Source organism: Balaenoptera ricei, chromosome 6 (assembly GCF_028023285.1).
Source record: "Balaenoptera ricei isolate mBalRic1 chromosome 6, mBalRic1.hap2, whole genome shotgun sequence".
NCBI classification, from domain to species: Eukaryota; Metazoa; Chordata; class Mammalia; order Artiodactyla; family Balaenopteridae; genus Balaenoptera; species Balaenoptera ricei.
Window position 1 is genome coordinate 35769162 of NC_082644.1, and position 24355 is coordinate 35793516.

Genomic DNA, 24355 nt, shown 5'->3' on the forward strand with positions numbered 1-24355 from the left:
CTCCTCCTCTTTCTCCAAATGGAGAGAGTTCTTTTTTTTCTTCTTCCATCTCATCTATTGAATCAAGGAGCTGCTGCGGCCGCTGCCCGCTGCACACACACAGAGCGGAGTCCCCAGGTCCCGGGAGCGAGAGAGGCGCGCTGCACTGGGGCAGAATGGTCCAGCGGGTCAGCGAGGAGCACAAGAAAGCAGAGTCCGGGACCAAGCAGCCACCGAGAACCCAGCAGCCAGAGCCCAAGCAGCCCGAGCAGTCCGAGCAGTCCGAGCAGCAGCTTCAGGAGCCGCCACCGCCAGCAGCAGCTGCCGCAGGAGCAGCGGCGGCGGCGGCGGCTGCCCCGGCCCGGCAGCGCTGAGACCCACCGGGCGCCCACGGACCCCGCGGCGGCGGCTCTGCGCTTACCTTCCGCGGCCGCTCGGGCGACCCGTGAGACGCCGAGAGAGTCAGCGAGGCCGGCGGGAGCGGCGGGGATTTGCTGGCGCTTTCTGCAGTGAAGGGGTCGCGGCGCGGGGCGGGGGACGGGTAGGGGGAGTTGGGGACAGCGAGGAGCGCCGCGTGAGCGCCCGAAGGACAGGCTGGCTCCACGCGCCGGCTCTCGCTCTCCGGAGAACTGGATGTGGGCAGCGGCAGCCGCAGAGACCTCGGGACCCCCGCGCAATGTGGCAATGGAAGGCGCAGGGTCTGACTCCCCGGCAGCGGCCGCGGCCGCAGCGGCAGCAGCGCCCGCAGTGTGAGCAGCAGCAGCGGCGGCAGCAGCAGCAGCAGCAGCAGCAGCAGCAGGTCTGTCAACCGGAGCCCCAGCCCGAACAGCCGGCGGCCAGCAGCGTTCTCGCAAGCCGAGCGCCCAGGCGAGCCAGGAGCCCGCAGCGGCGGCAGGAGCGCGCCGGGCCGCCCGGGAAGCCTCGGTTCCCGCGGCGGCGGCGGCGGCAACATGGCCTCGGCTGGTAACGCTGCCGAGCCCCAGGACCGCGGCGGCGACGGCAGCTGCAGCGGGGCCCCGGGCCGGCCGGCCGGTGGCGGGAGGCGCAGAAGGACCGGGGGGCTGCGCCGCAACGCCGCGCCGGACTGGGACTATCTGCACCGGCCCAGCTACTGCGACGCCGCCTTCGCTCTGGAGCAGATTTCCAAGGTGCATTTCAGACTCTCTCCTCTCCTCCCACTCTCTCTTCCCTCCTCTTCCTCTTTGGGATCGTCCCCGCCACACACACACACACACACACACACACACACACACACACACACACCCCTTTCCAGGAAAAAAAACCAGACAAGTGGGGATTGAAAAATTCAAACCCTCCCTCCGGTCCTGGGAGGAAAGGGCTGTCTGAAGTCCGCAGGGGGTGGAGGGTGTGTGTGTGTGTGTGTGTGTGTGTGCACGCGCCCTCCCCGGCGTGCCTTTTCCGGAGCACTGGAAAGCAGTCCACAGTGGACCACCTCCAGGGCCGCCGCAGCGCGGCACTGCCCTGTACCCCCTGCCCCTGAGCCCCCTACTCCCGCGCCCCTGCCCCTATTTGCAGCCTAAACCCCTGTAACACTGCCACATTTCTTAACCTCTTGGAGGGGGAGGCGGAGTGGAGAGAGGCGGGGGTGGGGAGGGAGCCGAAATAAAGGTGGTTTCCCTTTTTGGCAGCCGGTTTTGCTTTTGTTGAGCATGAAATCTGTGCTCCCTTAAAAATTATCCTCGCAAGAGGGTATCTCCCCTCTTCTTTTCCAGTTTTTGAGCTACTTCTTCTCAGAGCCTGTGGGGAAAGGGAAAGTTGTAAACAAATTGCCACCTTAAATCCGCGGTGCGGGTCTGCCGAGCGGCCGGGTTCATTGTGTTTACGAGGTTCGCTGAAATGTGTGGAATCCGGGGAAGGCGAGCACCCAGATAGGGGCCGGCTGGGGCCGCGGCCAGCGCCGGGGAAACGCCACCGCCGGGAGCAGCCAGCGCCCAGCCAGGACCCCCGCCTGCGTCGGCCCAGGCTCTTCCCCTGTGCATTCTGCTGCTTTTCACGTTTAACCAGAAGGGAAGGGAGAGGAGGGAAAGATCCATGTGGCTGCCCTCTTCCGATCACAAATATTGTCGTAAGTTGCAGATGGCTGCCCCACTTCCTAATTCAGCTCACACGGCGTCTCCCAACGCTATGGAAATACGTCGCGAGTGAGCTCCGGCGCCCACGCTCACCACGTGGATCCCAATTTACTACCACGTCGGGCGGGGGATCAGGATGCGGGAGCCCGCCAAACATTGTTCCCAAAGTGCTCTCGTCCCCCAGCCTCTGTCCTCGCCGGAGCACCCCGAGAAGGGTGAAGGCTGGGGCAGGACTTGCGGGGAAGGGCGCCGTGGTTGGCTGGTTCTTAAACATTGGGCTCCATCGCGGGGATTACGCAGACCCTCCCTTCCCAGGTTGGTGTGAATATTGCCTGTGTTGAATGGTGTCTCTCCTCTTTGCCTCGGCTTCCCCTTGTTCTTGCAGCCCCTCCTCCCAAACCTCCAAGTCACACTCGGGGATGCTACGAAGGCCGCGCGTGGGGGCGCCCCTGCTGTGACCAAGGTGCAGCTGCCACGCTGCAGCCTGACTTTGATTTATCACCAGGCCCCCCAACGCCGCTCGTGTTTCCTTGGGCCGACCTGGGTTCCAGCCCGAAGGGCACCCCTCACGGCTGTCGCGGGATGCCGGGCGGGTGCGCGGAAGCTGGCGTGGGCGCGCGGGCCGCGACTCCCCGGCGCTCACTCCTCCTTTCTGCTTCATCCTCAGGGGAAAGCTACTGGCCGGAAAGCGCCGCTGTGGCTGAGAGCGAAGTTTCAGAGACTTCTATTTAAACTGGGTTGTTACATTCAAAAAAACTGCGGCAAGTTCTTGGTTGTAGGCCTCCTCATATTTGGGGCCTTCGCTGTGGGATTAAAGGCAGCTAATCTCGAGACCAACGTGGAGGAGCTGTGGGTGGAAGGTAAGAGATCCAGCGCCCGCCGCAGCGCCCTCTCGTCCCCCACCCCGGGCCCCCTGCCCTTCCTTCCAATTGATAAAGATATTTGCCAGCATACACCTAGATCCTTTCTGTGAAGAGCGAAAACCCCCTGCCCGCACCAGGGGGAATTGTTTATTGTTTGGGCGCCTGGCCGGGAGCCAGGCCCGCCCGACAAAGGCCGCGCTGTAATCTACTCGGGGCACTGCGCTTTGCGAGGTGTTGTGGGAGAGAGTGGCGAGGGCGGGCCGGCGAGGGCGCGGGGGCCCCCTCCGCGGGACAGACCACTCCGCACGGCCGGGGGGCCCCCAGGTCCCGCCGCCACCGCCGCTCGCTTCCGCCGCGCGCTGAGACGCGGCCAGAGGAAGGCCTCTCGGCTCCGGGCTGTACTCCTCGGTTTCCTTCCCTCCCCCACCCCCACCCACCGCGTCCAAAGAGAAAGGAGGGCGTGGGGGGGGGGGCAGAGAGAGGCCACCCCTCCGGCTGGAGGGAGTGTGCGCGCCCCCGGCGGCCGCGACCGCCGCGCTGAGGGCGGGGGGCGGGCAGAGCGCGGGCCTGCGGAGGCGGCGGCGTGTGTGGTCCTGTTTTTGGACAGCTTTCAACTCTTGGGGAAAAAAAACATTTGTCTCAAGGTACAAAAAGAGGGGGGGTGGGGGGAAAGGAGTTGGAAAAAAAGCAGTAAAGCACAGACTAGAACGCTTGTTTGCAAAGTAGATTAATGTTTCCTCGCGGGTGGGGGCTTTTAAAATGGAATTATGCTGGGGGAAGGCTGCGTTTTGGAGGCTGAAAGAATAAATGTGTTTTAAGAAAGCGGGTTTGGAGGGAGGGGCCGCAGGAGCTCTCCTAGGGGTTATGCCAGTCTTTTCTCCACATTCCTCAATTTGGGGGTTCTTGAAGCCTTTTTTTAAGTGATTGTAAATTTAAAATAGATCACACCTCCCACCCCCGACACCCCAGACAGAAACATTTTACTTTTTTTTTTTTTTTTTTGTAACTCTCTTGATTCAGGGGTTTTGTTTTGGGAGCGGTTGTTTTTATTTTCTGTTCGTTGTTTTTTTATTCTTTTTGGAAAGTAACAGAGTTGCTGTTTGGAAACATTTTAACCCCTAAACACTGCTTAGGGAATCTCTTACAATGAGCTGGGAGGGAAGGATTGCCGTAATTATGTAGATATTTCACACCAGGATATCTGAGGCATTCCTAGTGAAAGCTATCTAAGACAAAATTTGGAAGCCTAAGAGTTACATGCATAATTGCATAATTGATCCCTTTCAGAATGCTGCTGGAGAACTAACCTTGGAGAATATTTTGTTAATCTTGGCTTGTTTGTGAAGATTCAGCTTTCAGTGTTTTGCAAGAATATGGTGGTGTCTTCCGTTGAGTAGTGACAAAATAATAGTCCAAATAATTAAGACCAGAAAACATTCTTGCCTTAAGAAGCTTGGTAATTAATACAAGTGTTCTTTGGATTGAATCCATGGGGTAATTTACCTCAACTCGGCACCTCATTGTCATTGATAGATAAAGAAGGGTTTTAATAAGCACCTATGATGTCCTAGCAGCAAGTTTACTGAGCATCTATAATGGCCCTAGCACTGTCTAGGCACTGTAAGTGACACTAAAGATGTGAGACACTCCAAGTGCACAAATTCATGCACTTAAAACTACTAGAGTTGAATGTCAGACTTGCACTAAATTTGAGCTCACAATTGCAGTAGGCCATGAAAGTTAAATGGAAAAAGGAAAAAGCTTCCATGGAGGTGGTGAGGCAAATTAGAGCGACCTAGAGAGTGGAGGAGGGAGGGAGTTCTAGGCAAGAGCTCAGAAAGGGGGTCAAGCAAAGGCCCAGGCTTGAGTGGACAGCCAGCAGTGGGAGACCCCCAGTGTGGCGGGGATAGGGTGCAGTGGCTCCATTGGGCCCTGGGCAGCAGGTTGGGCCCTGGACCGCAGGACTGCAGTTTGGAAATGATGTGATTGGCTAGACTGTGGGGAGCTACCACAGGTTCTAAGACAGAGCAAGTGATGAGCAAAGGGGGCTCCCAGCTCTGTCCAAATGTTCACTTTCTGCTACTTGGGCCAACAGATTTGTTGGGTGTCATGATGATGACAAAAGACTATATCTTGTTGTTTTGAGCAAGACTTTTCAGTAGATTGTTAATAAGTTTAAAGAGAACTAATGTAAAAAAAAAAAAAAGAGCTAATGTAACTTATTTATGTAACATTTTATAAATATTTCTAGAATTAACTATGTTTTTGCATTACACAACTCATGTCAAGTCCCGGGAGGAGAAACATGCTTATTAGCTTTCTCACTTGGGCTCTAGCTTAGTGACAGAGTGTTGGGGAGTGACACACCTGAGATAAGACTCATTTTGCCTACTTTGGGCCTCTGAGCTATTTTCCTTCCCGTTCTGTTTTGGCAGTTTCAGTGTGGCGCACTGGTTCTTTGGCCAAGTATTATTTACTCAATACTATCACTTGTTGAGCAACTACCCTTACCATTTATTATATATTATTACATGCCTTACCACTCAGTAAAGTAGCTATCTATTATTATCTTTATTTTTATAACCTGATAACTTGTGTAATATTTTTAACATGCAAGTGAATCATTGTCCCATTTTACAAATGAGAAACTATGGATCCTCTATGTCTCCATGTCCACTTAGCCTACTAGTGACTTAAGTCAACCTGGTCTCCTGTTGCCTTGACCTTGATTTCTCATTCATTCATTGCATGCTAGATTCTTCCCATGTAGAAGAAGCAACAGTTTCATAAATGCAAGTAAACCCAACCAGGGAGGCCACCATACCATTTTATAATTTTAATTTAAATTCAAAGTAGAGGTAAAAATGAGGAAGTCTTGTTCCTGACATAGTGAGCTTAGTGTTCATGTCAACAGCAACTAGTGGAAGCATTTACTTTTCAGAGTAAGAATGCTCTGCTATCCTAGACTTTAGTAGAGTAGAATGAGAAGCAACGTGGAATTTAGGTTAATTGTGTACTTTAATGTCTTAGATAAATTCTTCGTCACTATCAGCAAAGAAGTCTGTTAGATGGTCTTTTCTTAATAGAGACTGCAAATGTTCTGGACATAAGCAAGTGTGGTTGCTACACTAAATAAACCAAATGAATAGAGGTTGCATACTTTCTTAGTTAAAAAGCAACAGAAGAAAGGAAAGCATAAGAGATTTTAAGGGGAGAGAATGCTGAGGGACAGTTTGGAAAATGTTATTTCTCCTGTGGGTAAAAAATTGACATACATATACACAAACACAAAGGCCACTGTGTACATCTATACTCAGATACATTCAGAGGACTTCTACCCAGCGGACACACAGACAAGTGGCAGGATGGCAGGGTCACCTTCCAGGACAGCCCTGAGGGAGAGTGACTGAGTCAGGACCAGGGCTGGAGAGGTGAGGGTGGTGGGGCATTCCAGGCCAAAGGAACAGCCTGGGCAAAGGCACAGAGGACAGGGGTGTGGCCTCTGGGAGAACTCCCAGTGCTTGCGTTTGGTTGGGGCATCAGGTTTGATGTGGAAAGCCTTGAGGCTTGGAAGGTCCAGGAAGTTCTCTGATGTGTGCAGGGTGTTTGGCTGAGGGGGCTGCCAGCTCTTCCTTTTAGCCATTCTTTGCCTGCCTCAAGATTTACACTGGTGTATTTGGCCTCCAGCGCCCTGCCTGGTACCAGAGTGCTTCTCATCCTTTCGGGCACAGAAGGGAAATGCCTTCTTTTTAACCTTGCCCATTTCTCTGTTGGCTTTTCATTTTTGCTTAGCACTTTTATGCTTCTGTCTCACTTAATATCCTCCCCCCACTCCAGCCCTCTCTCAGACACAAGTTTGTTGTCATGATTCTCCAGTGACAGAACGTTCATTTATCTTTTTGAGCTTTTTGGTTTTTTTCTCAAAGCTTGCTCAGCCCCCAGCCTCCTTTACTGCAAAAAATAACAGCCTTGAAATGAATCCATATTGCCTTGTGTTTGGTTATTAACATCTCTGGAGGCCAGTATCAAGAGAGGACACAAATTGTGACTGATTTTTTTTTTTTTAAGGGAAATGGAAAGTTTTTTTTAAAAAATGCTTGCTTGATGTTTCTAAGTGCTCTCGAGTTTGTAGCTAGAGTTTGTAGTTGCTAACATAAGCCTTTGGTGTTCTTGGCTGTTCTTGGCTCTAAGTCAGGCAGTTAGAGGAGATTAATTGAGCTTCACCATCCTTTTCAGTTTAGAGCAAGGTTTCTCACTATTGGCATTTTGGGCTGGATAATTCTCTGTTGTGGGAGCTGTCCTGTGCATTGTAGGATGTTTAGTAGCATCCCTGGATTCTACCCACTAGATGCCAGTAGCACTCTCCCAGTTGTGACAACATGTTTCTAGTCATTGTCAAACGTGTTTTGGGGGGGGGGGGGCAGTGCAAAATTGCCCCAATTGAGAACCACTGGTTTAGATAATAGATTTCAATTGGAAGCCCCATGCTGTGCAGATGGAAGGCTTTTATTATGACAGAGTTGTGGCTGCTAAAACATTGCTATAAATGCAAAAGTTTTATTTTCAAGATAACCCTCCCTCCCCATCCCGGTATTTACTGAACCAGGTAACTAACTTTTTTCATGCAAATAATTTAAATTTTTGATTATTCTTAGAATTACATTACATAGCAAATAAAAACATCATGAAGTTGAGAGAGAGTGGGTGGGGGTAGGCATAGAAGAAAGGAGAAGTGTTATATTCAAATACTTTTTTTTCCTTTTCCTTCAGGTAACTTAATTTTGCAGATAGACCTCGGTGCATTTCAAACACAGTAGACTGAAGGTTTTTTAGCATGAACATGACTTTGTAAAAAGCAATAAAAGACACCACTGGACTTTGTTCATACTGCAATAACAGCTCCTTTCCGAAGCCCACGTAGCACATTGGCTCTTTGGTGGTCTAGTTCTCCAGATGTTCCTGTCACACACCACTTTTCCCCAGGTGCTCTTATGCAGCAGAACCAAAGAGACAGCGAGGGACTGAGGCACATCAGCCAGACAGGCGGTGCGTGGGCTCTGCTCTTACTGCCCTTTCCAAGGTTATCACCCAGTTTCTGCTTTCTGGGGCTGTCAGTTTGGGGTTTTGGGCATTTCACAAGGGACAAAAAGAATGAGATGCGGAAGCTCCTTTCTGCTCCTTGGTCGCCTAGGCACTTTTTAAAATCAAGAATATGTTTTTTAGATAGGTATTGATTAGATTCTGATAGTGGACACATATATACAGGTGGAAGCAATTGTGGCATATCTTTCATACCTGGAGAAAAATGATCAAACAATTAATGCCCAACAATAATTGCTTTAAAAATAACAAATAGCCTCAGATGCCTTCTTCCCAGGGTAGTTGACCCTGTGAATCATCGTATCTCTTTGCTGCCTGCCGACAAGTTTAGAAGTCAGGTTGGGTGATGGGGTGTTTCAGATACACGGAACGCTGCTTGGAGGCTCCAGAAGATGACAGTTTCCAGATGTATGAACTGCCGGATCGGTTTGTTTGGATTATGCGCCACAGCTGATGGCGAGATTAACGCAGGCTGGACAAGCTATGGGAGATTTGTCTGGTTTCCACAATGCCATGTTTATATTTCATTGGGATTTCTCCTTCAAAGTTGACCTCCCTGTGACCCCTGGAGCTCTGTCCACTTGGGCTGAGCTGTAACTTGTCTGCCCTCCTTCTCTTATTGGGGGGGTCACAATTATGCAATGGAAGGGGCCATTTATATGGCTCCCCCCCCTCACACACACTTTGTCCATGCCAACAGTCTGCCCAGATTTAGCCCCTGAGGAGTAGTCTATTCAACTGGTTGAGAGGAGGGGGTTGTTTTATTTTAAAAAAAATTTTTTTGGCTTTTAAAACAAGTATGGAAATATTTAAAATTATTTGAAAGGAGACCAGATTTAATAGAAGCCACTTTGCAGAAATACAGTATTTTAACTTAGCACTGTTTTGACACTATTTTGAAAAAAAAAAAGTTGAGGGAATTCCTGCTATGTGAGACATCCCTAAATAATCACCATACCTGTATGATTCTATTATTATAATACTGTTATCTCCTTTGCTGCTCATCTGTTCCCAGAACCTTTTCTCCATTCTCCTTCCCTCCTCCCTCCTTCTTCACCTATATCCCTTTGCTCACCTCCCCTCCTCTCTTCTCTCCCTCTGCCTCCCACCCTTCCCTCTACCCACCTATTCATAAACTGCCCAAATCATTTCCTCGCAGTGGATCTCTGGAGTTACTAGTGTGAAATCTGAAATGGTAGTAAATCTGGTTAATCACAAACTGACAGAAAGAAATTAGTAAATGTATTATTTCAGATCAGCTGTAGGAGATTCTAGATGCAGAGCTGCCATTTGTATCCTTGGGGTTCTTAGGTTGGTGAGGGTTTGTTTCAAGACCATACTCTTTGATGGGGTCTTATCAGCAGATGTGCTTCCCCTATTGAAGAGTCATAGCATTTTAATGAGCTTTTGAGGTAACTTTAGAATCCATTGACATGTGGACTGTGAAACAAGTCTCGGTCCCCTGTGCTTAATGTGCCATATGAAATGTGGAAGAATTGGGCCCCATAGCATTTCTGAGATGGTAAGTGAAACGTGCACCGTGACATTCCAGCCCAGGTGTTCCACCTTCAGGCTTTCCCTGGGTGAAACCCACATCAACACCTAAGGGAACATGGAGCTTAGATTGAGATGGAAGAGGACAGGTTTCCACATCCAAATTTTGGCAGATGCTACAGTATTAGATGGTCCATCCACATGAGAAATCTCGGTTGACATCCCAGAAAGCAGACAGCTTTGCTCACGAAGGCGTTTCTGGCAGTCCAGGAGGAAGGAAGCTCCTTGGGATTTCCTCAGTGGAAACCTCCCTTGACTACGGAGATATCATCAGGGTCACCAAAATATAAACACTTTTATTACTCTTTGCTTCCAAACTCTGAATTTAGGTGCTTTATGGTGATACTTCTTAGATTTTTTTTCCCTCTTAAACTGGATTTAGGATTGTTGTTTCCTTTACACTGCAATATCTCAGTTTTTCTACATATATCTTTAAGTTTGACAGAAGAAATAAGCTTTTCAAATCATTAGAATGCTGCCATTGAGAAACTGCTTGACCATTGTGGAGATTTTTAGGAGTTGTGTGTACAGAAATATGCATCCTGTCCTCAGTTCCTTCAAGACTGTGACCATTTTGTTGTATTGGGGGTTTAGAGCATAGTTGGAAAAACAGCTGTCATGTGTTAAGGAAACTGTATTGTTGGTGGGCAGTCAGGTACCTGCTAATGAGTGACAAGTTTGTTGTTGGAGAGATTTATAATGTGGAGGCAGGGCCTTATTACTAATCCAGAAACCCAGGTGTGAGTTGGCCCAAATAATCCACACTGCCTGTGGGTCCCAAAACTGGCTATGAAGGCAAGGCTAGTGAGAAGCAAGTCTCCATACCGCAGCACAAGCTTTATTTATTATAGTTAAAATAAATGAAAAACAGTAGACTTCCCCAGTTTATCAACCAAGATAGTCTTCAGTTATTGATGAAACATGTATGAAAGTAAGCAAAAGGAACTGGAAGTGGGCTTTGTTAAGTAAATATGCATGATTTTTTCCCCTTAAATCATTGCTTAAGGGCTTCTGGCCCCTAGCTCAGGAATCCTGCCCAAAAATGCCAGATGTATTACACAGTCAAGTACTGCAATGTAAACACTGCTCTGTGCCATGAGGCAGGGTGGTCCATCTTCTGTTTAAGAAGAGCAGGAGATTGAGAGGGAATGAGAGGAGTAAGCCCTCTGCATTGAGCCCAGTAGTGATCGGGTCGTTTGTATTTTTGGCTGCATAGTCAAGATTTGAAACTACAAAAACCCAGTTGAATTAATACTTTGGACGGGCAAGGAAAAGCAACTTGAATTGGGATGCCAAAGAGAGCAAGATGTGGCTTGGATAATGTTGCTTCATTGGGTCAGATAAGTTTATAAAAAGTAGAACAGAATGGTGGGGTGAGCTGACAGGAAGAAAGCTGTTGTCTTCATAGTGGCATCTTCAAGTTACTATGAGCAGCACCCTTTTTATCAGCTGTGAGTTAAATTGAAAGCTGAGTGAAGCAAGGCAAGGAGAGGCCAGCTTCTTTCACAGCCCCTTCCTGCTGGGTCGGTACACCTTCTGTGTGTAAACCTGAGATTTATCACAAAGCTGCTCTGGTGTTCTGTAGCATTGGGGGGAGGGTGGTAACCCAAGTTACGCTGCAAAATGAATGGCCTTCCAGTTTGCTTCCAGTTTCTAAATTTAAATAAAGAATCTAATGATAATCATTTGGAGGTGAGAAAGTAACTAAGCACTTTGGGCCATCCCTCCAGTAGAATGTGTCTTATGTGCTGTGGAAATTGGAATGCCTAGACATATCTGTACACCCAAATAATCAAATACTAAGCATTCCTTACGATGACTAGATTCAGGGTTTTTAAAAATTAATAGGGAAGTATTTTGTGAGTTAGGAGGAAATGGGGTTTCAGTTTGGACTTGGGGAATTGTTAAAACAACCTGTAATAATATTATCTTGATTTTAGAAATCCATTCTATAGAATGATCTGAGAAAATTGCTTTAAGAAACATTGATGATAAAAACTGGAATTTTGAGGTTAAGGAAAATGTAGACTTTTTTACTCTCTCCCTCCCTCCCTCCCTCCCTCCATCCCTCCCCAACCATATTTTTTCTTATATTGAATTCTCCCATCTTCCCCACCCCTATTCCCTTGATTTCTTTTGCTCCTTTAGTGGAGAAGCCAGAAAACTTCACAAAATAGATGTAAATATCACACAGTGTCTTTTTAAGTAGAAGCTTTCTGAAAGATAAAGTAACGAAATAATTTTCCCAGACTACCTAAGACATTATTTCTTTCCTCTTACCTGATTTTTTCCCCATGAGGTTCATACAGTGTTGTAATAAGTTAAAAAACGATACCATCATTTTTGTCACACGTGATCCAGAAAAAAAACTGCACATGTTTAATACCTTGCTTAATTGCAAACAAAGCTTGCAATTTGAGAGAATTGGGATTAGGGCTAAATATCTATTAACTGCTCTTTCTAGAGATTTGGGGAATAGGATGACCCTTTTTTTTTCTTTTTTTTTTTTTTAAATAGGCTACAGTTTCACATGGCTCCCAAAAGAAATCTCTCTCCCTTTTTGTTTCCCACACCAATTGATTTATCATTTTGCTTGCAAGCAGATCCAGAATGTTAGGGCAAGAACACACTCACTTTTTTCTCGTAACTTTTTTGTTGCGGACCGAAACCAGTTGACTTGAATAAATTTTTCTGAGGCCTGAATGTAGCCAGCAACGTGGAAAAATCTTGCCATTCAGGGCCGTCTGAATGTACATTTCAGCCACACAGTAAGCTGCATTGGTAGGCACTGGACTGCTAAATACAACCATTTTTCGCAGCAGCGAGTTAGACAGGTGATTAGCATAATTAGCACCGAGCAGCTATACATATGGTAATGCTGAGTGTGTAAATGCCAGCTGCGGTGTAAAATTTATGTCAGGGGTCGGCAGGGCTGTGCGAAAGTATTGTGTTCCAGCTGCAGGTCAGGGCCGCCAAAGCTTACCTCCTTTTCTCTTGTTGGTGAATACGCCAAACAGAAGAGAAAGACAGAAATATAACAGATACGGCTTTGATGGAACAGCCCGGTTCTGTGCAAGAGGGACTATTCTATAAAACACACACACACACACACACACACTCACTCACTCACACACACTTGCAGAAATCCCATTACTTTCTCTACAAATTGTGTTTACTTCATGCAGGGTCCACATGAGTGGCGGCCAGGATGGGAGGTTTGGGTAGGTGAATGGGCCAAATGATTTCCTGGGAGGAAAACTTTCAGTCGGTGAATTTTTAAAAGGAGTTAAGAGTTGTGCCTCTGGTTTTCTCCCCATCCTCTTGTTCCCCCTGCCCCCCTCCCATTCCCTCCACTACTCCTGTCCATATTGTTTTCCTTCTAATTAAACAGGGGAATCCCCCTTAGGTGAGCTAGTGCAAGCATCTTTAGAAGAATGAGAATTGACCATTGTGGAGGTGTTAGTTCGCCTTGAACATAATAAGGTTCCAACAGTTTGACTCTCTTCCCGAGCTGCTTGACTGGTTTTAGCAAAGGGCTAGAATAGAAGTTCCCTTGTGTCTTATGGCAGCTATGCTTACCATTCCACCTACCGCCACTCTCAGACCCATGAAATTCTTTATGGGTAAGAAAAGAATCCTGTAGGTTTCTTGTTTAAAAGGGAGACAGTCTTCAATCGTTCATGTCCTTCGAAATGCATGATGGGGGAATTTATTGCTATGAGGAGTTCATGCATTTTTGCTCTGGAAGCATTTTTTCTGCCACCCTCCCCCCACCCCCACTTTTCTTCGGTTGGTGGCCATAAGGAGTGGTGGTGGTGACAGAACATAGTTCACACCATGCTGACCTAGTGACGAAACTTCCTCACAGCACCAGGGGGTCCTTATGCATCAGCCCCTAATCCAGCTAATCCTGATGGCCACACAATCATGAAAGTGGCCCCAAGTGACCAGTGACGTGCGTCTCCCCACACAGATGCAGAGGGAAGGGTCGGTGCGGGAGATAAATCGGGCCAGCATGGAGTTCCGCAGGGGCCAGGGAGCCTGTATGCGAAGGTGGGGACTCACATTGTCTCCCCGCTCCCCAGGCCACTCAAGTAGGAGGCCAGTGAAAAGAGGCCCAGGCTGGATCATGGCAAGAAGACTGTTCAGAGCAGAGAGGTGATATCCGCCCCACAGAAGCTGGGAGAAGGGAACCGGGGTTAATGTCATGCAACAGCCTGACTACTAGATAGAGAGCCCACAGCTTTGCAAGCATTTGGTTTTGTTGTTGTTCAGTTGTTTTGTGTCCTTATGAAGACATTAGGAGGCCTTCACTAAGAACTTAGAACTTGATAACAACATGCTGTCTTTGGTCCCTGGGTTCTGCTTCCTGGTCCAGCATTGCCTCTGAGCAAGCATGCTGCTCTGTGTCAGACCCTCCTGGGCTTGCTCAGCTCCTGCTGAAGGATAGGACTGGGGTTTGCGTCTGCTTGCCCGTAGCACTTGAGCAATTGGGTGAAATCACGGTAGGACCTGGGACAGTTCACAGCGGGGCAAGTATGCAGTTAGGGATAGAGCCGAGCTCTACGCTGCCACATTCTGCTGGAAACCAGGAACATCCTGGGGTCTGCAGGCTTGACTTCACTCAGCCTGTCATAGGTGGGGTTGACCCCAGCCCTGATTTGCCACAGTAGCAAGTGACCAGTGAAGAATGGGCCTCCTGACAGATGCAGTGTCATGTTGGGAGCTGGTGGCCCTGTGAGAAATACTGGGTCGGGGGAGCTGTGGCAGGCAGCAGGTCCAGTGTGGACAGAGTGCTGGGCTGACCTGATCGTGTCCGACGGGGCGAGCGGGCGGCTTCGGGGAACGCCGTTCAGAGGAAGCAGCCCGGGTGGGAACAGATGGTACCGCAAACAGCTGGTGCGGGGGCTAGTAGCAGGCACATGCTCAGAGCCGCTACTGCCACTGCACTTGGCCCTCCTCCTCCCCCCTCACAGTCCCTGGGGAGGCGTCGCAGTGTGTCTGTCCTGCTCTTGTTTTTGCTGTCTTCATTGCGCTGGCCTCACTTCATGAAGACAGATTCTCTTTGGGCTATATGATTCTAGCATTTTCCCATGGCAACGCCCAAGGGCACAATCCCACCAGGAGAAAAACAGCCCAGAAGCTTAAGCAGCAGTTGGCTAGTCATGAATAAAAGAGATGGGTGGAAGAGTGACTAAAACTCACAGCCCAGGAGTTCTCAGCCAATTGCCCAAATTACTGAATCTTCATTTTTTTCAGTTTAGAAAATGAGCTGGTGCTAATAATTTTACAGTTACACCCTTTTAGAGATTTGCACTTTTTCATGCTCACAATAACTAATCACAAGATTGAAAGAAGGACCTGAAGCAACTAAAGGGGGGGAAAATCTGTCTAGAGGCTGTTAGATAATTCATGGGATTAATCAAATGCAAATGCCCCACTTGCATATACACAGACCCCATTTTCCTAATTGGACTCTGAGTGGGTACTTTTCAGGCTGAAAGGGTCATTTGTTTTGACTGATTGACTTTTGAGGCTTTGGGGAGAATTAATATCTTATACAGATGACTGCCTGTTCCCAAGGCTCTGTATTGAGGCTGTTCATTCACTTATTCATCCGACACACTGAGTGTGCACCGAGGTGAGTGGGCAGCGGACAGTGCCTCCCTGAAAGGACTTGGAATTTATTGTGAAAAACACTTTGGTTGGTCCTTCAGAACATCTTTATGTGAATCACAATAAGCTTTTGCCAAAAGCTTTTTGCATGAATGCCACAGATGTTTATTAAGCTCTGTGTGAAAGGCTGTGCTGAGGAACAATCCAGCAGAACATCATGGGGACCGTCTGGTGTCTACCATGGATTGGAATGTCATTGGCCTGGGGGTATGGACCCCTGAGCGGAATGGTTTCCTACCTATGTTGGCCCCTCTTCACCTTGGAAAACTATACTTAGTTTGATTGCGGAGGAAAGGATCAGCAGAACTTGATCAAGAGCTTTTTTGCAGAAGTGATGCTTTTTACCCTGCCTCTTTCAAAGAATTGGTTTAAGCCTCAGATTTCTGGAAAACAAAATGGCAGAATTTGTAGGTAAAGAGGGTTAGGGCTACTTGTTCTCTGTGTGCCCTCATCTCTCTGCCCCCTCTAAGACAGGTACCTCTGAGGACCAGAGGGAAATGGGGCCTGTCTTCTACTGCCCATGGGGCCCTATGGAAAAAAAAAACTATCTTTTCAGTGGTGGTGAAAAATCTGAGAGGTAACATTGTTGTCCTTTAAATAAAGATACCAGTTATTTGTCCTGTGCAGTACTTTTGTGCATTCTGAAAACTCTTATCTGTGAGCTTATGGTATGTGTAATTTGGCGCTCCTGAACTCATAATCTCAGCTGGTGCACAGCAGCCCTGAGGTTGGGCTCAGAGTTAAAGGTTGATTCCACCTAGTATCAGCTGGTAACCTTGGGCAAGTCACCCAAACTCTGCAGCTGTTTCCTGCTCTGTAAAATAAGGGTGATGATACATGCCCTGCAATAAACAAATAAATGAATGGCTGCCTGCTCAGCTCCTGGTTAAGGGTTTGGGAAATTTCATATAATTGTCAGTGCTCACACCATCCTGTGAGGTTAGTAGTATCATTTTTATTCCACTTGACAGAGAAGGTTACTGAGACTCAACTGTATCCCAAATTTCAGTGCCTCGGGTGGCAAGACTGGAACTCAGAACCCAGGTCTTCTGATCTCTGTTCCCATTGCCTGTCCATTCCACCTTGCCCCATCTTGACTGGGGAGTAGCAGTAAGCAAAATGTTTAAAAATAAGTAAATAATGAGTGTGAAGGGCTTTGCAAGTGGAAAGCACCACACACATATAAACGTTTATTTTGTGTCCGGGATCCTAAGTAACAGTTTTCCTGAGTGTTGTTCAGAAAGCTTGGTTGTTATTTTGTTGTTACAGTTGTTCAGTTTGGAAGAAGGAAAAAAATATCAGAGGACTTCAGAATATGATAGAGATGTATAATATTTTTGCATTGAGTTTGTTTTTAATTCAGATGCCTGTCAAGTACCTTTTGTATTTTTCTCTTTTTGTCACATGGGAGTCTTTAATTATACGTGTTTACTGCAGAAGGATTAAGAAATAGAGATAAACCCCAAAAAGGAAAGTGGGTAAATATTATTCATAAACCACTGCACAGTAATAACCACTGTTCACATGGCTGTATACCTACATCTATATCACAAATGCTGGATCTTACGGGTCATTCTGCTCAGTAGTCAAAAATGACTATGCAGTATTTCATAAATATGAGATTATTTTTCAATTAAAAAAGGACTTTGACCTTGAAAATGGTAAAGAAAAGGGAGCAAACCATTTCCCCCAAACCACACCTGTAATTTCAGTACTTGAAAGGGCTTCCTGAGACCATAGCTTCACACTCCTGCATGGTAAGGAAGACAGCAAGATAAGGAACAGCTCGGGGCCATCACTCAGCTGTGATGTAGGATAGGCATTTGCTAGAGTCGCAAAAGTCAGTGAATCTGTAAAATTACTGTGTCCAAAAGGATTTCTGTTCCTGGTAGCTTGTTCTAGAGTGACTTGGGGTAATACTGATGTAGGACCATATGAATGCTGTGCAGTTTATGACACAGGTGCACCTGAGAAGGAGCTAAGTCTACCAGTGCAACCAAGTGAATGACATGATTATGGTCTCACCAAGCTCCAGCCACTCTTGCCTTCTTTCTCTCCCTGTGGCAAGCCAAACCTGAGGACTTTGTGGTTGCTAGTTCCTCTGGCCAGAATGCTGTTTCCCCAGCTCTTCAGAGTCAACATAAATATCTCTTCCTTTTAGGTCTTCCCTGGCAACTCCATTTGAAGTGCCCTTTCCCCTGCCCCACCACCCAGTAACTCACATGACATCGCCACCTTGATTTCCTCCATAGCACTTGTCATGCCATGAAACTACCACATTGGTTTGCTTGTGTACTGCCTGCTTGCTTCACTGGCCAGCGAGCCTCTTGGAGCTGTCTTATCTACCACACACCCCAATACACAGCACATAGCATGAACCCCACAAATGCTTGCTGGCTGAATGAGTCATGTTACAACTATTTATCAAAGAAAGTGGATATCAACTAAACTTTTAAAAAAGTTACTGAATAGTTTTGCAGAAACATTCATATTTGTTTATAAAAGATGAAGTGTTAAATAAAATATGGTCATGTAATATGGAAAAGTAAATCTAATTTAACAGTACTCAAAAGTAGGATACAGCATAGCTGGTTGTGGAAACTAGAATTCAGGGTCCTTCAACTCTAGTTGCTAAATCTGCCAATGATAATAGTCTTGTCTTGGTTGAAACTGGTTGTCACGTTAGCAAAATATTCATATTTATCACTAGCGTAAAGAGGTGGAAGAGCAAAAAGGTTTTCAATTCTAGAGATGTGAAAAATGTACCCCTTTATTAAAATATAGGTGTTTATTTAAATATACATCTTAAAAACTCTAAAAACTTGACATTATGGAATCCCTGAGGTACATTTTATATCTTGTAGGAAATAACATCATTTCTGAAACCCCCTGGGGTAAATTAATCGAACCATTATGAGATTGGTCTAGAAGAGTTTAGTTAGTTCTTAGCAGCATGAACCTTGCATTTGGTTTTTATTTGTGTGTGCACTCCTCTCCTGGGTCATCACCTTATTGGTTATAGTTGTAGGCAGCTGCTCTGCTGGGCAGGGCCGGGGGGGTCAGTGGGCCGCGGGGAGGTCTATGGTCCTGCTTTGGTGGTGGTGGTTTCTACCTCATGGTCTTAATTCACCTGGCGTTACGACTTTGTAAGCAGCATGAGAAGTCACGTGCTATGCCAGTGCTTAAGGAGGCAGGTACAGATGATTGATAGGCACGGGGCATTGATGTCTGATAGCCAGAAAAAAGAAGGGGTTGAGCTTTTCTTCGAAAAGCCTATTTGGAGCTCCTTGGTGTGCAACTCTGTAGCTTTTTAGGAGTGACCTCTGGACTAATAATTGGCTTTTTTTGGGGGGGGGGGCCTCAAACAGCTTTTCTGTCTGTAGAGAATGTGGATTGAGTATAATTCAGTTCACTAATTGGTTGACATAATACATAGGGATTCCTGCCAGAAGGAGCCAGACCCTGCCTGCAGGCAGCTTTTATGGAGCATCCTGAGAAGGCCTATGGCGTTATGTAAATTCATGCTCTGTTGCAAGTTGTTTCCTATTTTTTCCTATGGTCTTTAACTTCAAACTGATTACAGGGGCCTCAGCAGTTCCCTGGGCTATTTGCCAAAGTTTTCTGCAGCATCTAAATAGTTTTTATAGCCAATGATCATTTCCCTCTCTCTTCTCCTACACCTCCCTTCCCCTCCCCCTCCCCCTGCCCTCCCTCCTCCTCTTCTCTCTCCAACACACCACAGTATGTTCAACCTCACCTCACAGAGCTCCACGGTGGCCTTGGCCATCTGCGTGAACCTGCACAGATGACTCTGCCAGTCTGCGAATCTGGACTAGTTTTCCTAATGAGGGCATTATTTGCTTTTTAGCTTGCTCCCTTGTTTATAAAATATGCCAAGAGAACTAAACAACCCGCTGTTCCCAGTACTTATTTACTTGCTCAAACCAAATGTTTATGTCCTTGAATACTAAACTTGAAGAAAAAGGATTTCTCCTCGTGGGAAAGCTAAGATGATCCCTGAGGGTTCTTTCTAAAAGATAGAGCTGAAGGCCTGCTTTTCAGTAAACATTCAGCTTACATTGCCTTTTGGAACTGGAGTGAGTAGGGGTGAGGGTGCTCGAGCATTCTCTTCTGTTAGCTGTCCCTGCGGGCCTTCCCTCAAAGCCCTTACCCTTCGCCGCGTTGAATCAAAGCAGCCTCTCCAGAGCTTCATTTCACAGCTCCCATCAGGGCCCTGTTGAGAAGTAAAACTCCTGTCCCTCCATATGTCCCAGACAGTGCAGCATCCTGAGCTTGGCGTGTTCTAAAACCCTAATTGAAATACACCCTAGAACCCGAGGAAGAAGACAAAAAAGCAGTTTTTAGTAACAGCATTACTCGTGCTTTGTTGTGCTGGCTTCTCTCATGCCCAGCTTTGGCTGCCTGCTGGAGAAGCTGGGGCAGCGGTTCAGAATCACCAGGAGAGCTTCCAGAACACAGGCAGCCCGCCCCCAGGTGACTCAGAACCTGGCACCTGTGCTTTCTGGATGCTGACCAGGTGAGTCTGAGAGAGTAGGTTCCAGGGCCTCCCAAGACAGCCATGGCTGATACATTTGGTTCTTTTCAAGTGGGATTTCCCCTTGTGCATCTGACATAAATCACATTATTTATCTTCTCCTGGCAAGTTTTGTGCTAAATACACATTTGCCACCTTTCCTTGTTTCTTTTTCCAACAAGGAGAAACATTTCCTTGTTACCTTTGCCAGATTATTTAGGAGAAGAGTGTAAATTGAAGCCATTTATCTTGAAATGTGCTGCAGGGGCACATTGTTTATACAAGTGAAAGAAATTGTAACAGGGGTATTTGGTCTGGTCTGCAAGGAAAAGTGTCTCAAGTTTTCCTTCCCCCTCCCCCTTTATACATATGGTGTGTTAGTCAGAAGGTGCACAAAGCACGCACGCATTAGGTTTGCGTGTGTGACAGGCAGGACCATTGTTAATAGGTTTAGTGAGTACTTTTTATATGTTTGTTATTGGTAGAGTTAACATTGCCAATCATAATAAAGTGTGAATGTTACCCCTTAAACATCAGCCATACATTTCCGTGACCAGAGTTCATTTATCGTGTACCCTGCTCCTGTTAGTGAGATAACAGAATGTGAATTTGCGGGGATTTTGCTGTTCTAATTGAAACCTGTACATGTTTACCAGTTGGTGGGCGAGTAAGTCGTGAATTAAATTACACTCGCCAGAAGATTGGAGAAGAGGCTATGTTTAATCCTCAACTCATGATTCAGACCCCCAAGGAAGACGGTGCTAATGTCCTGACCACGGAGGCACTCCGACAGCACCTGGACTCGGCGCTCCAGGCCAGCCGGGTCCATGTATATATGTATAACAGGTAAGGTGGTGGGGAGAGGCTGCTGGTTTAGACCCCTTTGTTCTAGCAAATAAAGTTGCCCTGGAAATACAGCAGAAGTGTTAGTTCAAACGGTTTTCTCGTGAAATGATTTTTAAAAATCTTGATTTGTCTCTAAAGTTTAGTAACATATGAACTACATTACTTCATAATGTATTTTCAGTGAGTATCTTGGCACCATACCCAAATGAGTATGGTCCTTCAAGCAGCCATTTGGATGGCTGTCCACCGTTCTGAAGATGTTTCACTGCTTAACCTGTTTTTGGAACAGTTACATTTTGAATTGCCTTTAGTCACCTCACAAAGAATAAGAAAGGAAAAGAAGTTACTTCTCATTACTTTGTATTCATTACAGATGTTAATGGTTGGTATGTGTCACCAAAAAATAGGGGGTTGAACCACGGTGGTGAATTCCTGGGAACAGGTAGGCAGAGTAAGGTGGATTCACACACCTTTACCAAACACTACCCTTTAGCTTTGTAGCTAATTTAGCAATGCTGTGGATGTATTAAAAGCATAGGAAGAGTTCTGGAATGAAACCACCACAGCCTAAGTTAAGGAGAGGAAAGACAATACAGAGAAGCATGTACAAAGCCAAAACACAGGCAGTCCCTCCTACAGGTGCTCCAGTGTCAAGAAGGAGAGCCGACCAGCATTGCTCTGGGGTTCAAGAGAAAGGGGTCACTTTCAACAGCACTGATCAAAGAAAGCTTAGCAAAGAGGTGGCATTTCAGCGGGGCACTGAGGGATGGATGGGAAGGTTCCACAAGGAAGAGGGTGAAGTCCAGAACGTTCTTTTGGGTGACTAATAAAAGAGAGAAAAAAGAGACCAATGAAACAGAGCAGTCTAGAAGGAGTTTTATATTTTTTCTTTTCCTGGAGTTCCCATCCCCACCTTTCCTAATTTTCTCTTTTTTCAAATTAGACTCATTTCCCTAATACACTTGGGAAGGCCTGGGCTTATATAGCACTCTTCTAGGGATAACAAAACGCTATAATAATAGATGATGGATAGTAGAGGTAATTGTTGATCAGTATATTTGATATAATTTCTGTAGGACAAGAATAAAAGAATATAAAGTGGGAAACAAATCTACCTGGTAATGTTCTTTATAGCATTTGTGGTTAAGAGCAGGAAAGTTCATTTTGAACACTATCTGTTAATAAGGACATAATCTACCAGTAAAAAAAGTATTATTTTCCCACCTCAATATATGTTAATACATTATAAACCTTACTAATTTAGTCCCCACCTATTTTGAATTTGTGATAATTCAACTCTGAATCATCTGCCCTGAAGTTGTTTAATGTATGTGGAAAAGCAGATTAATGGTGTAAACAAGATTATTGGGAGAACACTTAAGAAAACAAGACTTTTCAAGTACTTTGGTAGCATTCATTTACATAAACACCCCACATGTTAATTACAGTTGAGTATTATCTATTCATTAAAGCAAGCTTGTTGAATCTATTTGGCAAAGCTCTGCTCATTTTGACAGATACTGAAAAATGATCAAAATTGCAGTTCTCTATGTTCTGTAGTTTTGATTTTGCACACATTTCCTTTATTACAATAAGAAACTTTTGTCTCTGCTTTTTATTTTAATAGGCAATGGAAATTGGAACATTTGTGTTATAAATCTGGAGAACTTATCACAGAAACAGGTTACATGGATCAGGTATATTTTCTTTTTGTTTGCAAAAAATTCTCAAAAATTCTCAAATAGCCCAGTGGTATACATTAGCCTAATGCGTGGCCTATTCTTTTCAACTTTGACAGATAATAGAATATCTTTACCCTTGTTTAATTATTACACCTTTGGACTGCTTCTGGGAAGGGGCGAAGTTACAGTCTGGGACAGCATACCTACTGTAAGTGTGTGATCTTGTTTTCTGATGTCTGTGATTTCTAAACTCTAGAATGTTTCTGATGTTACCTTATCATTGTTTATTCTATTTCAGTTTTGAACAAGAAATAAAAACATTGAAATTCCATGTGCATGTTTTGAGTGAATAGTTGGGGGAGAAGGCACTTCGGCAGAATGTTTCTCCTCTTTTCAAAAAAAGTTCTGTAGGCATCATTAAATTTCATTCACTTTTACCAGCCTATTTATATGCAAATAAAATGCAAATTATTTCAGAGTATGTGTGATTTTTAACTCTTTAAAATATTTGCAGTTTTGCAGACCAAGCACTTAACGTAGGTTTAGCTTATTTTTTTAAGGAGAGAATTTATTAGTGGGTACATGTTGAAGTTCAAGATCTTCCTGTTAAGTGAAATGCTAACCTTTCTTTGGATCACATTAATGGCATTTAAGAGGGAAATCCACTATCTTTGAAGGTCATGGTAGGGGATGCTTCACAGTTTAGCAGTTGAATATTATGTACACCGCATCATTTAAGGAATAATTGTTAATCAGTGTAGACATTTTCAGTTAATTATGCAAGAGTTAGTGCTTGGGTTATTGTTTCTCTCCTAGCTTGCACATATCTGCAAAAGCAATTTGCAGTGGCCATACCCTGACCTTCAGTGTACAGTTTTAGGTGGGAAATAAGGGGTTTTGTGTTTTCTGGTTGGGAGATTCTGAATAATGACTTCAGCCTGGTTAAGCAGCTACAGTGTGGTTTGAACCACATAACAGGCAGCCAAAAGCCTTTCTGGTCTGTCAGCAGCACAAATTCAAAAGTGAGTGTGGGGGGAAGTGGCCTTGATGGCGGTGATGGCAGAGGCAGCAGGGGGCTTGTGGGGTTGACTGCCAGGCTGTCAGAGAGAGCTCATAAGTATGGGATTATTAAAGGTAATGGAGATCAGATATTTTGATTGATGACATTTACAAAGCATTTATTAGGCTGGCAAGTGCTAATTTGACATTGTGATTTCCTCTGCGCGCCCCCCCCCCTTAATTTTGGGTCTCAGTCTTCTGCTTAGAAGCACCCATTTGGCTAATTTTGGTTTTAGGTATTAAATATACTATATGAGCAAGTTAAGATTCTTTGGTACCTTTGTTAATTTATAAGCTCTCTGTTTGCCATGTTCATTCGCGAATTATTTTCCTGACTTAGGTTTGCATATAGGTATACTGGAAAGGAGCATTTGGTTTTTGTGCCAAGGTCCCAGAATTACAGTTGTATCCCCAAAAAGCATCATACAATCCAGATGCAAGAGATTCAGTCTTGTTATTTTACTAAGGGCTTGGAAGCCTCTTTTTCATTGTCTTGCCTCCTAATTTCTTTCACAGAGGTAAGCCTCCTTTGCAGTGGACAAACTTTGACCCTTTGGAATTCCTAGAAGAGTTAAAGAAAATAAACTATCAAGTGGACAGCTGGGAGGAAATGCTGAATAAGGCTGAAGTTGGTCATGGTTACATGGACCGGCCCTGCCTCAATCCGGCTGATCCAGACTGCCCTGCCACAGCCCCCAACAAAAATGCAACCAAAGTAAGTACAACCATTGATTGCTCCTCAGGAGGGGAAGGGAGAAAAACTTGATATTTGCCCCCATTTTTAGTTCTATTATTTTTATTTTTTAAGATTTCATCCTCAATGACTTTTTTGGTCTATGGAACTAAGTTTGTTTAAAGAGCTCAATTTTGCTGTAAGATTTGCCATACGCCTCTCATTAGCCTTGTTATTAATGTTCTCACTGAAACAAACAAGCCCTTAATGCACTGGATTTTAACAAGGCATGTGAC

General features: G+C 45.7%; 1 protein-coding gene across 1 annotated transcript in view; it reads left to right on the forward strand.

Annotated features, from left to right (window-relative positions):
• The first annotated feature begins 860 nt into the window (after nt 1-860).
• Nucleotides 861-24355, forward strand: part of PTCH1 (patched 1) — a 58312-nt gene continuing 34817 nt past the window's right edge. The window contains 6 exon segments of the mRNA XM_059924462.1: nt 861-1127; nt 2740-2932; nt 20456-20645; nt 22273-22342; nt 22444-22535; nt 23903-24101. Coding sequence (XP_059780445.1) covers nt 930-1127; nt 2740-2932; nt 20456-20645; nt 22273-22342; nt 22444-22535; nt 23903-24101 — 942 coding nt within the window. The 5' untranslated portion in view covers nt 861-929.